General features: G+C 41.2%; 1 protein-coding gene across 1 annotated transcript in view; it reads right to left on the reverse strand.

Annotated features, from left to right (window-relative positions):
- The window catches only part of LOC147692109 (protein jagged-2-like), a 746,472-nt gene that overhangs the window by 133,479 nt on the left and 598,189 nt on the right, over positions 1 to 14,804 (reverse strand). The window contains exon 8 of the mRNA XM_086938407.1: positions 13,888 to 14,001. Within this exon, the coding sequence (XP_086794533.1) occupies positions 13,888 to 14,001 (114 nt within the window). The remainder of the gene's footprint in view (positions 1 to 13,887; positions 14,002 to 14,804) is intronic.

Consider the following 14,804-nt stretch of genomic DNA (forward strand, 5'->3'; position numbering starts at 1 on the left):
AAATTGTTAGCTAGTAGACTCGCCCCAGTAATACATAAGATTATCTCAAGTAGGCAACATTGATTCGTTCCAGGCAGATCTACCACCGATCATATTCAGAGGGTGATCCCACTCTTTGACATAGCAGAAGTAGCAGGAGTCCCTATGGCGCTCATATTATTAGATGCAGAGAAGGCCTTCGATAGGGTCTCCTGGCAAAATCTTTGGACTGCTATGTCAAAGAGTGGGATTCGGGAACATTTTATCAATGCTGTTTGCATGTTATATGTCAATCCGGAAGCCGTGGTTATAATCAATGGGGACATCTCAGATAACATCAAAGTGACTAGAGGGACAAGGCAGGGTTGCCCATGCTCCCCTTTATTATTCGCTATATTTATTGACCCGTTTATTCGCAGGCTAGAAACTAATTTAGCCATAACACCTATGAGGACCCCAAACGGAGAAACCAAGACCCTGGCTTACGCAGATGACATCGCAATTGTCAAAACCAACCCAAGCGAAGCAGTTAATCTAATGGAAGAGGAAGCAAGTCATTTTGGAGAAATCTCCGGCTACAAACTGAATCAAGATAAAACCCAGATAATAATTAATAATAAAGGCACTCATAATGACGTTCGGATAGTTGATAATGCATTATATTTAGGAGTAAATATTACCTCAAACTTAGATAATCTGGTTAAAATTAATATGAGTACCTGTGATTGGCTTATTTTGATAATCAGTACTGCCAAACGGGTGGCCGACCAAATCCTGGTTGAGATACAGATACTAGAAGCAGCCATTAAAACTACCGTTACACCAACTCTTTTTAAAAAACAGCAAGACGAATCAAATAAAACCAATAATGAGTTCAAAGGCCCGATCCTACAAGCCAATATTGAAAAATTTAAAAAAGACCTGGCTAAATTTAAACACGACGTGGTATACCCCTATACGAGCGACTCTTACAAACCACCTGATTTTAGGAATAGCGGCAAAAGATATGGTTCAAACTACTCAGGCTCCAGCTCAGGATCAAACAGTGATCCAGACACCACCAACAATCCACCATCCATCATGAGGGGAAGAGGTCAATCACAACGTTTTCAAAACTATAGAGGTCAACCTACTGGCCAATTTCAACCTTGGTGGCCACCCTCTAATTGAGGTCCACCAGTTCAGCCACAATACCCTTTTCAGCCACATATGGGTCCATTCCCTGGTTACCAATCCAACTATGGAAACCAGTCTTTTTTAGGGTTTGGCCAAAGACCCCCGCGAGGCAAAAAAAGAAACGCCCAACCACAAGTACATTGGGACACATCGGAGGGACCCCCATGCAGGTACCCGGAGTCAAACCAGGAGAGCTCCTGCCCAAACAGGGAACGATTAATGTCCAGCTTGGGCGTCAATTTGAGCACCAAAACTTTGACTGACCAGGAAGAATTTGTTCTTAACAAAGGCCTGGGATTTGTGATCACAAACACTGGGGATCCCTTTACACCTCAAGTAGAGCAGGCGCAGTTTTTTCGGAAGCTTCGGCTAAAATACTTTTTTCAAGATAAAGAAACCAGCGCAGACTCAGCCACTACCACAAATACTGGCCTAAAGAAGAAATCCACCTTTTGTCCTCCTGCCCATCAGATACCACCCCAAGTGGCCACTTTTGAGCAAACAGTTAGAGATGACGTCAACAAAATATGGAATGCTCCTAAAAAGAGTTTGTCAACTTATCCAAGGCTGAACAACTGGCCTTAAAGGCCCTGACACAAGATCACTCTATTACGATCAAGCCCGCTGACAAAGGGGGTGCGATCGTAATACAAAATACCACTGACTACAAAGCAGAATGCTTAAGACAGTTAAGCGTCTTAACATCCTATCAACCCCTTGAGATGGACCCAACTCCCAGACTTTCCACAGAAATCAAAATCCTGGTAGAGGAAGCTCTAAGTGAAGGGTGGATCACGAACCAAGAAGCTGGGTTCCTAGTGACTGTAAATCCAACCATGCCGTATTTTTACACTTTACCCAAAGGGCACAAACCCCAGAGACCACCACCTGGGAGACCAATTATTTCTGGTCTAGGCTCCATTCTAGAGCCGTTGTCGGCTTTTGTGGACCATTTTTTGAGACCTTTGGTCGCCACCATGCCCACCTACCTCAAAGACACCACGGATGTGTTAAGAGCCATACCTGAGATTGAGTATAATGTTGAGACAGACTACCTGGTCTCATTTGACGTGGAGTCCCTATACACGTCAATACCTCCGGATGAGACTCTAGAAACCATCGGTAGCATCCTATGCCAAACTGAGTTGGACTCTATTACACCTGTCCCTTTCATTATGTCTTTGGCCAAATTGACCATGAAAGACAATTTTTTCAAATATGAGGACACAGTGTACCTTCAGACGTCCGGGACCAGTATGGGCAGCATTTTCGCCCCGAGCCTGGCGAATCTGTATGTCCATACTTTCTATGCGGAAGTGTGGAATGGCGTTGCAGTGATAGCCTGTGCCTGGAACAGCTTGCCGGAACATTAGCAGCCTGTGGATGGTATAATTTATAAAGAATACATCCCGAAATAGAAGTGTGTGCCAGGGACGACAAGAAATAATATGCGAAGTCCCTTCAAGTGATACATTGTGGCACATTTGTAAGACGGAATCTTTGTCTTATGGCTTCGCCCTAATGCATTTGGGTAGCCTTCCCACCCGGCAGTAATTGGAACACACGTTCAAAGAAATAGGTTTAGCATACTTGTTATGCTTTGATAAAAGCCCTAGTCCTGATGAGGCCCGCAAGTTAAGGGGCTGAAACGCGTCGACAATCTTGGATATGGACACCCTATGAATTAACACTCAAGGAAAAGCAATAATCAGCAGTAGTTTAAAAGAATACGGATCAAATGAGGATTGCGCATAATTCTGCTGTGATGAGGTGTACTTGTTGAAATAGGAATGCTCCTTAGATAACAGATGATAGAGCATCCATTTAAGTAGTTTGGGCTATTAGAAATAATGAACAAATGTTCAACCTATTTTTCCTATGTTGTGTAGAAATTTGTATATGTGATTCTTTGTTTGTAAATAGTGTAATATAGATGTTTATACTATATAAAAAAGAAAGTAATGAAACACAAGATACTGTGAAAATACATTAAAGCTCCAAAAAAGGAAGACATATCCGGTGAATATAATTAATTTATTGAGAGAGCGGCGGGTATCAGACATATTTGAATTGTAGAGATTGCTTCTAAAATAAGAAATAGGATCAGATAGTTAATTTATAAACCTGTTTGAGCATTGTTTGAGATACAATTGGTCCCATAGCATCATATTTTTGTTTCTGCATACTTTCGAGCAACAACATGTCCTGACGCCCACCAACCCCTTCCACCCTTATATTAAGTGGTGGAAGAGGTATATAGACGGCATCTTGGTGATTTGGAGAGGGGACCATGACTCAATTCTCCTGTTTCACCAATGGTTGAATCTACAAAACCAATTCTTGAGATTCACCATTGAGATCAACAGACACAGGATTTCTTTTTTGGATTTATCGATCTATGCTACCGACTCAGGACTACAAAGTGAGCTATTCCGCAAGCCTATGGCTAGGAACTCTCTCCTATTATATCAGAGCCAGCATCCCAATGCGCTCAGAGATAATTTGCCCTTTGGGCAATTTCTTCGAGTCCGACGAAACTGCTCAGAGAGTGAGTCTTTCACTAAACATGCCACTGAATTGAGTCACCAACTAACAGAGAGACAGTATCCGAAGAGACTAATTAAACGCTCGTTGAAACGGGCCATTAACAACAACCGCCTGAGCCTACTAGATCCACCGTGCCAAAACCACCATCAGAACGCATCACTTTTGTTAGTACTTTCAATACAAAGTCTAACACCTTACAAAGAATAGTCAGGCGACACTGGAAGCTCCTGAATGCAGGCAATAACAAAATCGAGCCTCCGCTATTCGCTTTCAAGAGGTCAACCAGTCTGCGAGATAAATTGGTCCAAACGCGACCCAAAGATACGTCCACTAGATCCGTTGGCACGTTATGGGACCTTCCAGCGGTAACAGGATACCATCCCTGCGGTACCTGCTCAGTGTGCCCTCAGACTGCCCGCTCCTTCGAGGTAGACATAGGTACCAGCCGTCCTTGGATGCAGAAACAGTTCACCAACTGCAACAGTTCCAATCTAATCTACCAGGAAGATAAGGACCAGAATACTCGAGCACAAAAGTGTGTTCCGTTGCGAAAAAAACGTATCTAAACTGTCGAAACACTTCCTGGAGTATAACCACCAAGAAACTGAGTTCACCTGGACTGTTTTAGAGAAACCCTATGTTGCACCACATGTTACTGATATCTCTAGATTCCTCTTTCTCAAAGAACAGAAATGGGTCTTTAGATTGGCTTCTGATGTTAACAGGTTGAATGATGAGATACCCTGGACAGCTTTGAGTTAAAGGGATGATTATATTCTTGTAGCGCCTTGTCACCTATGACATGATACGTACCCTTGTGTGTGGAGGACTACTGAAAGATAGGTATCTACCACCACTTTCAACCTGCCTGGCCGGCACATATACGCCTGTAGTCACAACTCTACATAGTGTTAAACAGCCACCAATGCCTATACTATCCTCTATCCAACTAGTTGGTTTAGGGATCTTGTCTGGCACTTTATAGAGCAAGTTATTTATATATCCACAGCCTTCATTAGGTGTGAGTGTATTTGAACTTAACAGATAAGACTGTAAATAATACTGCGTTCCGATACAAGTCGGGTGCAGATACAATGTTCAAGTTACATCCTTGGTGCCTTATTATTTTTATAAATTCTGCTTCACTCTGCCTCTCGTGCCTCCTATTAAAAAGATTCTTGCTTTGATTCAGAGCACTATGAGAGCTATTTCCTGCATGGATAAGACGCATGTTTAATCATTACACTTTGGCCTCACAGAGCAAGTTAAATAATCAAAAGGGAGAACTTTGAATTTACTTCATTATACACACGCTCTATCTATCCTAAACATTAAGACACAAGCACGATCTAAGAACTACAATTCCCTGCGCTCCGACGCGTTGTTGTAGTTCTTTCCTTTTCCATTGTCTGTGAAACATAATTATTACTAACTGGCCCCACAGAACAAGTCTTGAATTGAAAATGGGTAAGCTTATGACCATGTTTTCACACCCCTCGATCTACCAAAGCGCTACTCCAGCAGCATGAACCACGAACTACATCTTCTCGCGCTATGACGCGTTTCTGTAGTTCTTGTGCGTGGCTCTCGCGAGAGAGCGGATCCGACGTAGCCGATAGCACTGAGAGGCACGTAACATCAAAGCGCTTCAGATTAGTGAGCTGCAAATAATAACTAATAACTAAAAATATAACCAAAGATGTAATTTATTATCTATTATTGTCTTAACAAGACATGTTTCTCGCCGCAGCTCGTGACAGCCTAAAGTCATTAATCACGCAGCCTTGACGGGAAGCCCCGCCCATATTCAAACACTTTTTAGCAGTGGCGTTGCCTGCCCTCGTTGCCTCCCTCTAAGCTCAGGTGGAAGCTTTGAGGCAACGACGGACAGGTAAGCCTGTGAGCTCTTCTCTCATCCCTATCCCTCCTTTGGTTGCCATATATTTTGCTAAGTCAGACATGGGGAGGGTTAGTTATCCGTCTAGTTTACAGAGAGCTTTTCCTCTTTTAGAACACAAGGAGGAGTCTTTACCATCACCCTCCGATTTAAGATACTCTGGTCAGTACGATAAGCAGAGGCAATAGCTGTTTCAAAGTTAAATATAGTAGTGAACTGCTTTTTCTTTTGCTTTATCTTCTTTTTTTCTGCACTGTTACTTCTTCCAACATGAGACAATAGATACTTAAAGGGACTTCTTATCTACTAGTTGTCCTTTAATACACAGAGAGTGTTACTTCCGTTTCACTCTCAGATTAAAGACATCGTGGTTAGTAGATTAACCAGATGAAATATATTTGTCAATATTAAAGATAGTAGTGAAGAGCTGAAGAGGTTTCCTGCTGACTATAGTGAGGAGGGGCCTGTTTGTTCATCAGCCTGAGATTGAGTTTTTGCTCGACAAGGTGTAAAGTTCAAAGGGATGACAATTTATATAGTTAGGAGATACACCAGTTGCTTGTTACCCTATACTATTCCCTCATCCCTTTTTTCACCTTTTCTAGAGCGGGGCCTCATATTATCCTGAGCCAGGTTCCAGGAGAGGTGAGGTTTACTCCCTGTACAACACAGGTTAGTACTAAGTGGTTATCAAACTATAGTACTTTTCAGTACAGAATAGTGACCTGTAAGCAATTCCTGTTGGGATTCATACAAAATATCTTTGTTTTGTTTCCATTAACAGCTAAAACAGACACTAGTTGATACAGAGGTTTGAAAGATACTTATCACAACACAGTTGTATCCTTTAATTAATTTAGTTACTTTTTCACTGTTTTTTGTCACGCAGTAGCAAACGTTAAGGACTGTGGCCCTGAAGAAAGCCGCGGGATTTGGTTACCTTTAGGCTGAAACATGTTGGCCGTATATATGCAGTTATTTGTTTAAACTGCATCTTTGCACTGTTCTTGTTGTTTTTACTAAAGGAGTGATCAAGTGATATTAAAGTTTTTGTATTGATTCACTACCCTTTTTTAACCTCACCACATATTTTCTTTGCACTGCACTGGATTCCATCACAATCTTTTCACTCATATGGTCTTCACTGCATCTAGAGACAAGACCAGTTTAGGTTATGGCTTAGTCCCAATGATCATGGGACACACCATTCCTATTTGGATGGCCAAATGAGAATACATGATCTACGTTTGCGTTGATGAATATCCTACTTCTCTCTGTATGGGTCTAGTCTATATTTGTAGTGAATCCCTCTGCACAGGTCATTTTTGTAAATACCCCGTAAACTCTATTGTTACACAGCATTGGCAAACGTCCACTGACTTGTTGAGCAGTCGGTTTGTTAGTTTGTTCTCTGGAGCATAATAGGCCCAGCTTTAGACCCCCAGTGTGTGTTTTTTGTTTCTAAAATGAATATGAACCCACTCATAAAACAGACGGAAAGAAGTCTTAACAGATTGCATAATTTACATCTAACTATTATTGGTAGATGCAATCTAATCGAAATGTTATTTTTTCCTAAATTCTTATATTTTTTTAGAACTATATGTTTAAACTTTGACCCACAGATCTTTAAAGAAATTGATAATATTTTTTCTCGTTTTATTTGGGGGTATAGCAGGGCACGAAGAGCTTATATATACATCACTCTACCGAAGGAAAGAGGAGGTCTTGCTGTACCTAATTTTAAAGCTTATTGGTGGGCTACAATACTTAAATATAGCAGGGCACTTCTGATTCCAAATAGGGATCCCGATCAAGAGAGGGGATTACCAACTCCACAGGAACTTATCCTCTGTAAAGAAGCGGGCGAACATCTGTGGTGATTGAAATACGATTGTCATTTCGAAAAAGTTTGCTTTAAAACTTTAAAAGGAATATACACCGCATGGAATCACGCCCGTAAACTTCTCGGGATCGGAAGGTTTTCTTATTATACGACTCTCCACAGAAATATTAACCTCCCAAAGATTTTTACGGACACATGTATGAAGAGATGGGTCAGGTCGGGCATCATGCAATTTGGATCCTTTTATAATTCAACAGGTTTTAGTTTATTTGAAGAGTTAAGTTAATTTGAACTAGAATATCGAGATTTCTTTAAGTAGAGCTGCATTCCAGAGAATCCAGACAATCGAATTAGTCGTCCAAAATACTAGAGTCAAAATTGGGGAAATGTATCATAATCTAATTGCTGGATTGCCTGATGACTTGGACAAACATATAAAAAATGGCAGAACAAATTAGATATACTGAAGAGCTCAATTCAGAGGGAATTCGAACTTTCCCAAATGCTATTAATGTCAACTAAGTTGTAAGCTCAGTTTTATAAAACTTACTTTCAATTGTATTATAACCCCAATCGAATAGCTAAATGGAGTACGGGCAAAGCCGTGCAGTGCTTACGATGCGCGATACTTGAAGCAGATTTATTACACATGATCGCTACATGCAAGGCACTTAGCCCCATCAGACGGGAAATCTCTATCTTTCTATCAGGAATCTGTGAAACAAGAATAGAGATCTCAACTGTAGAAATAATGCTAGGGGCAGACGGGGACACTCGACCGAATAGAATGAAAGGACTTTTATTTGGTTCAATGGCAGTGCTCAGAATATGCCTGGCATCGGCCTGGCTAGACCCACACCCCAATGTGGGTAAAAAGCCTAGGACATCAGAATTGTAAATGACCAATTACTCTGAAACGAGTAGTGTGAAGAAAAAACAAAAGGTAGCTATTGACAAATGTATATTTAATAGGTATTAATAAAAATCATATAGAGACACAGGCTATATGATAGGGTAAAAATACAATTCATAAGAAACACAACAATAATAAATTCAACAGGTGTCCTGTAAGTCATACATTAAATAAAACACAATACAATTATATTAAAAAGTGACATAAAAGATATGCAAACAATAATCATTAAAAAGCACTCAAAACCCACACCCACCAACATTCCAGCAATGGCGGGCACGACTGCTAGCAACACATAGCCTAGAGATAGCTATTTACAGTAGGAAGGGAAGGAATAAGAAAATGAAGGGATTAGAAATATGGGACCCCCATACACGATGGATAGAATGTCCTGATTAATAAATGTACCCAGGATACTGGTATAAATATGATCAAAATATTTTGGAATATGCCTAATACTTTTTTTTTCACCTGACTATGTATGTATATATAAAAGGAAAATGCCTATATGGGGGAGGGGTGGGGGTGGAGGAGTTGGTTGGTTAAAATTAGAAAATATTTCGATAAAGAATGGTTTAAAAAAATAATAATAATGCCATCATTGAGTGACAGCGATAGATAGATAGATGTACGATGCCGATGTCAGTCACAGACCAATGTGCGCATGTAGGATTGGCAGCTTGCAAAGAAAAACACAAATCTAAAAAACATTGCCCCATGAAGCAACAACTGTCATTTGGACCTTGTCCCAAAATTACGCTCAAAGTGAATGTTTGACCTAAAACTTTTATGATAGACAGTGGTGCGTTGATAAAATAATGCTGCCAGAAAAATACAAAGAACTAGCTCCGATACCATGTCTTACACCATTGAGAACAAAGGTGTATACCTGGGCAGCATCCACGCACTTGCAGAGTAAAGGGTCCTTTGTAGCGACTATGTGGCACAAGAAAAAAACTGTGCAAGCACCAATTCATGTCCTACCAGGTACATCGTTGACTACATGCTTACTAAGTTTCAATACTGCGGCTGCCATGGGACTGATCTCTATTAACTGCAACTTGAATGCCCATTCTGCAAATGGTGAGTCAATTACTGACATTGTTTCATGGACTTGGGAAACTTAAGCCACTGGAGGTGCAGCTTCACATAAATGAAGATGTTCACCCTGTTGCACAGTGACACCGTCATAATTGCTTTACACTTACAGGATGCCATTGATAATGAACTAAAAACACTGTTAAAGTGTGACAATGGGTGTCATCATGGTTTTCACCCATTGTGGTATAGCCAAAAAAGGAAGTGGGGGTTCAGTGCACATTTGTGTTGATATACAACAGTCCAACACAGTAATCAAAAGAGAAAGACATCCAAGGTCACACATTGCAGACATGATCATGCAGCTGAATGGTGCCAAATATTCTCCTGCCTTGATTTGAACAAAGGTTACCAGCAACTTTAACTGCAAGAAAACTGTAGGAACATTGCTACTTTTTCAACTCATGTTGGTTTGTTCAGGTAAAAAAGACTTCGTTTTGGTGTGTTGTCAGCTGCAGAAATCTTTCAAGATGTCATTCATCGAATAATTCAGCCTGTCACAAATGCTTTTAACTACAGTGATGATATACTGATGTTTGGTGCTGCACGGAAGAAACACGAGAAAGCACTCGCACAAGTATGCCGTCTGCTTGCTGATATAGATCTCACACTAAATGCAGAGAAGCATGATTTTCATAAAAACAGACAAATTCTTTGGGCATATTTTCTCTGACAAGGAAATGACTCCTGACCCCGAAAAGATACAAGCATTGTTGTCTGCTTGCCGTCCAGAAGATGTGACCATGCTGTGATTTTTCTAGGCATGGCCAGCTACTGCTTCAGGTACATTTGTGATTTTGCCCCTGTGAGTGCTGCCCCTCTAAGAGAACTAAGAAAGAGAGGTGTTTATTTGAATGGTCATCTGAATGTGACCAAAGTTTCAAGAAAATAAAACATGCAACTGAAATGGCTTACTTTGATCTGAAATTGCATACAAAGATTGGGGTGAATGCAAACCAGGTGGGGTTGGGTGCGATCCTTGCCCAACACAATGGACGGCCCGATGCTCAAAGACACACTGTGGCCTATGGTAGATGGAGCCTATCTCAGACTGAATGTGCCTATTTTCAACCTGAGAAAGAAAGCTTAACTGTAGTATGGGCATCTGAATGCTTAATGTGTTTCTATAAGGAAAGTATTTCACCCTTGTCACAGATCATCAGGCATTGCTCACCATTTTTGAAATCCGAATTCCAAGATGCCCCCTTGCAGTGAGAGGTGAGGGTTTTATCTGCAGGAGTATGATTACACCATTGTGCACAAACAGGTGAAAGATCAACACCCTCAGAGTACTTTTCATGAGTGGTGCTACAGCGTCATAGTACAACGTCCAAAGCTGCTGAGGCCTACATCAATTTCATAGAAAAGTCAAGTGCACCTGAAGCTCTTTTTACTGAGCAGATTCTAACAACTACTAACACTGACAAAGACATTCTTACGCTCAAAAAAACATTACAATGAAATCAAGGAGGAAACATACTCAACCTCTTACAGATGATGTTGAGTACCTGAAATTCAAGAAAGTTCAGGGAGTACTTTCTGTTACACGTGATTATGTCATACTGAGAGGATCAAGAATAGTTATCCCTGAAAGTCTGAGGCAACAAGTCATTGAACTTGCACACGCAGGACACTGTGATATTGCTGCAACTAAAAGAGTCCTCAAGGATTGAGTGTGGATCCCGTACCTAGATGAACAAGTTAAAAGGGAGCTTAAAAGTTGTCATCTGTTTAACTGTCTGTCTCCCAAAATGACTCAGCACCCTCTGAGCAAGCCTCATCTCCCTAAGCAAGCCTGGGAGAGTATTGAGGATGACTTCTTCAGACCACTCAATAATGGATATCATCTCATGGTAGTTGTCAATGAGTACTCACTTTTCCTCTATTGGGAGGCTTATCATCAACCACACAGAACAGAGTCATCAAGAGGCTGGGTGACATTTTCACAACATGGAGTGTTCCCTCCGTTCTCAAATCTAACAACAATCCCCCTTTCAATAGCAGATAGTTTAAAGACTTTCTTAATCACTTGAACATCAAATATCAGAAAAGTTCACCTCTCAGCCACAGGCAAATGATGTTGTTGAACACTTTATGAGTAATTTCAAAACTGTAGTTTAGTGTGCTGCGCTGGAAGGCATCAACCTCAAGTCAGCTTTACACCCAGCCTTCCGTGCCTACCTTTCCATTCCTCATTCGATTACAGGAGAAAGTCCTGCCACCTTGCTGTTTGGGGAGCTCTTGGAACAAAGATACCACAATGAACCACCAATTGGTCGATAGACCCTGATGAGATTTGTATCACTGAAATGAATCACAAATGCAAAATGAATGCTTGGACTGATGAGGGCCGATGCACTAGAAACACAGTTTTCAATAAAGGAGACCGAGTTCTTGTCAAGCAAAAGCAGACATTCAAGACTGATGCTCTGCTTGATGCTGAACCACTGGCAAGCAAAGGACATATGGTAACTGTCCAACGACCTGATGATCGTTAGTTCCAGAACTCAGGCAAGTCCACCTGAGTGGCCAAGTCAAGCATCCAACTCTGCTCGAGAGATGCCAGTTGAAGGCAACCCTCTTCTGTCCTGTACAACTAGATCTGGAAGACTGGTACAAGCGCCTTGATGACTCACTAATGAGTTAAAATGTGTATATATATATATATTTTGTTTGTACTTTTTATTTTTCAAAAGGAGAGATGTTGTGTCCTATGTTTGTGTGTATAAGGCCTCTAGTGGTCCACGGCAGACACCTCACAAGTATTATGTAATCTAGTGGGTGTGACTAGGTGTGGTTAACAAAGGTTGTGACGCAGTGCGTTCAGTTAACGGTTTCATACTGAAGATTAAAGACATGCCAACCAGAGCTCCGTGCTTGGTGTAGTCATTTACATGTTCCTGGGTTGGGGAGGGTACTACAATGTGGTGCATTCTTCGACTGGTGTCAGATGTCAAAACCATTACCGTGGCCAGAAACAGAAAAATATGTTTTTTTCAATCGAGGGCACCCCTGTGGGGTTTTTAGTGAGTGTTGAAACTCTGACTGGCATACAATGAAACCTCACTGACAATGCGCTTCATGAGTCTTCCATCTTCTCTTTTTTCAAGATTACATTACATCTCAGGGAGGAATATGCAAGCTTAGTAGGTGACCCCAGACCTTTCTCTTTCTTTTTCCTATGAGTGCAATGATACAAAGTATATGTTGTCTTTTGGGAAGTTTGGGTTTGCCTGCGTCAGTTACAGTCATGCAAATTATTTTTGAATTCTTGCAGTTCAAAGGAATTGTGCGTCCCTAATTAGGTGATACAAATCAACCTCAATAATACATACATCAAAGGAATACCTACTCTTACTCTACATTGCATAAGTCATGAACTGGTGGGTTCCTGACTTCCCTATCTTAGATTTCTGGATAAAGGTGATCTGTGGATCTGTTGGTTTTGGGGTTGTAGGGTCGCAGAGGAGCATGATGTGTTAGAGTGTGTCGGAATATTATGTGAATGCATACATCTGGTTATGGGTGAACTGCTGTCTGTCGCTTTAGGTATCTATGTATTTGAACGTATGTTCGACGACTCTTAGGGAATCAGTCTGTGCCAAGAGCTTGGGTGCACACCAGCGTGTTAAGTTCATCTCTTTGGTCCAGATGACTTACCATTTTTTTAATGGAATGCAACAAGAATAACTACCAGTTGTTTACTGAATCATCTAAGTTCATTTTATTTTTGGTGGGGAATCTCTGAAAGTCTGTGTGTGCAGCAGGGGGTTGTGTCTAACCTTAAATTGGGCAAAGTGTATTCCCTTATAAACACAAGACAACTACAGATCTTAGTTTATTAAATTTTCAAGAGAGTGTGTGTGTGTGTGTCTGCGTGTGTCTGTGTGAGTGTGTGTAGAGTAGCCGATCATGCACCAATATGTAGGTGTTAAGGTGGTATGGCTAATCCATCACTGGCAGACCCGACCCATAAGCATTGGTGCATGCACGTCCTCTCAAAGTGTATCAGAGACAATCACAACTTGTAGCAGCACACACAGACACATAGGAAAGGTGTGCTGTGATAGATAAACCCATCAAAATACATGCATGTACATATGACGTATCTTTTATGACTTATACGTCACCCAACACGCTGAGACAAACATGTGTATCTTAGAGACAAAAAGCGGCAGACCACAGGCTGTCTCACAACGTAGTCAATCAAGTCGAAACACAATCACTCACTGGCTGAGTGGTAGCGCACACATGCATACATGAACTCACACACAAAACCATGGTACTAATCAATGACATACATGCAGACTGTAACATATTCGATTCAAGAGTGAATGTTGCTTAATATGCCATTAGTCTTGATTTTGTTGTGATCTTAAAAGAAGAAGATCCCATGGCAAGTTTTGGAGTTTAAAGCTTAGCATCTCTTACCATTGTTGCACTGCCATCCAGTCCAATCAGAAAGGCAGAGGCACTCAAACCCATCCTTCGTTTCCAAGCAGGTGCCGCCATTAAAACAAGGGTTTGATTTGCACGAAAACTCAGCTGGAACAGAAAGGAAAGTGAGAGCGTGAGACAGTTGGTTCATGGGCAGCAGGAGAAACAATCAGCAAAATTAGAGAACCAACGGCAGGGCATGAGACCATGCAGGAGAATCAGAGAGAGAAAACATTAATGAGAATGGGTAAAGAGAATCGGCAAAAGGCGACAGCAGATGGAAGGTAATAGTGAAACAAAAGAACGAAAACACAAGACTCAGTAAAATGAATACAGGAGAGAATATACATAGGTATATTTGTAGGTAAAGAATAGAGGAGAGGTGAATCACAAGAAGACAAAAGACAGGAGAAAAGACCATAACAAAAAGGGTAATGAAGAAGAGAGTTAGGGAGAACATTAAGGGAAAAGAGGAGGGTAAGAGTCGGGGAGAGGAGAGAAAAATAGGACAAAAAGAGGCATAATAGATGGGGGAAATAAGGAATAGAAGGAGTAAAGAGGACAGGGAAACAAAGCAAGTAGATTTAATGAGAAGTGAAAATCATGAAAAGTAAGTGAGAGGAGAAAACAACACAGAAGAGTCTCAAATGGAAAGAAGGCAAGAGCAGAGCTTCTGTGTGAGGAGTTATAGAAAGAATCTTTGGTGCAAAAAAAAAAACATTGACTTTTTGTTGTTGTGATCTTGTGTTATTTATTAACCCGTCGGTGCTTATGACAGAACCGATTCGTCACGCGCCTCGGGTGAGCTGTGCAAGTGACGGAACGGTTCTGTCACGGCACGCTCGACGCGCCTGCGCGGCGCTGATTTTGCGCCTGCGCGGCGCGTTCTATTGAGCAGGCGCGTTCGTGAC

This window comes from Lissotriton vulgaris, chromosome 9, assembly GCF_964263255.1.
Source record: "Lissotriton vulgaris chromosome 9, aLisVul1.2, whole genome shotgun sequence".
NCBI classification, from domain to species: domain Eukaryota; kingdom Metazoa; phylum Chordata; class Amphibia; order Caudata; family Salamandridae; genus Lissotriton; species Lissotriton vulgaris.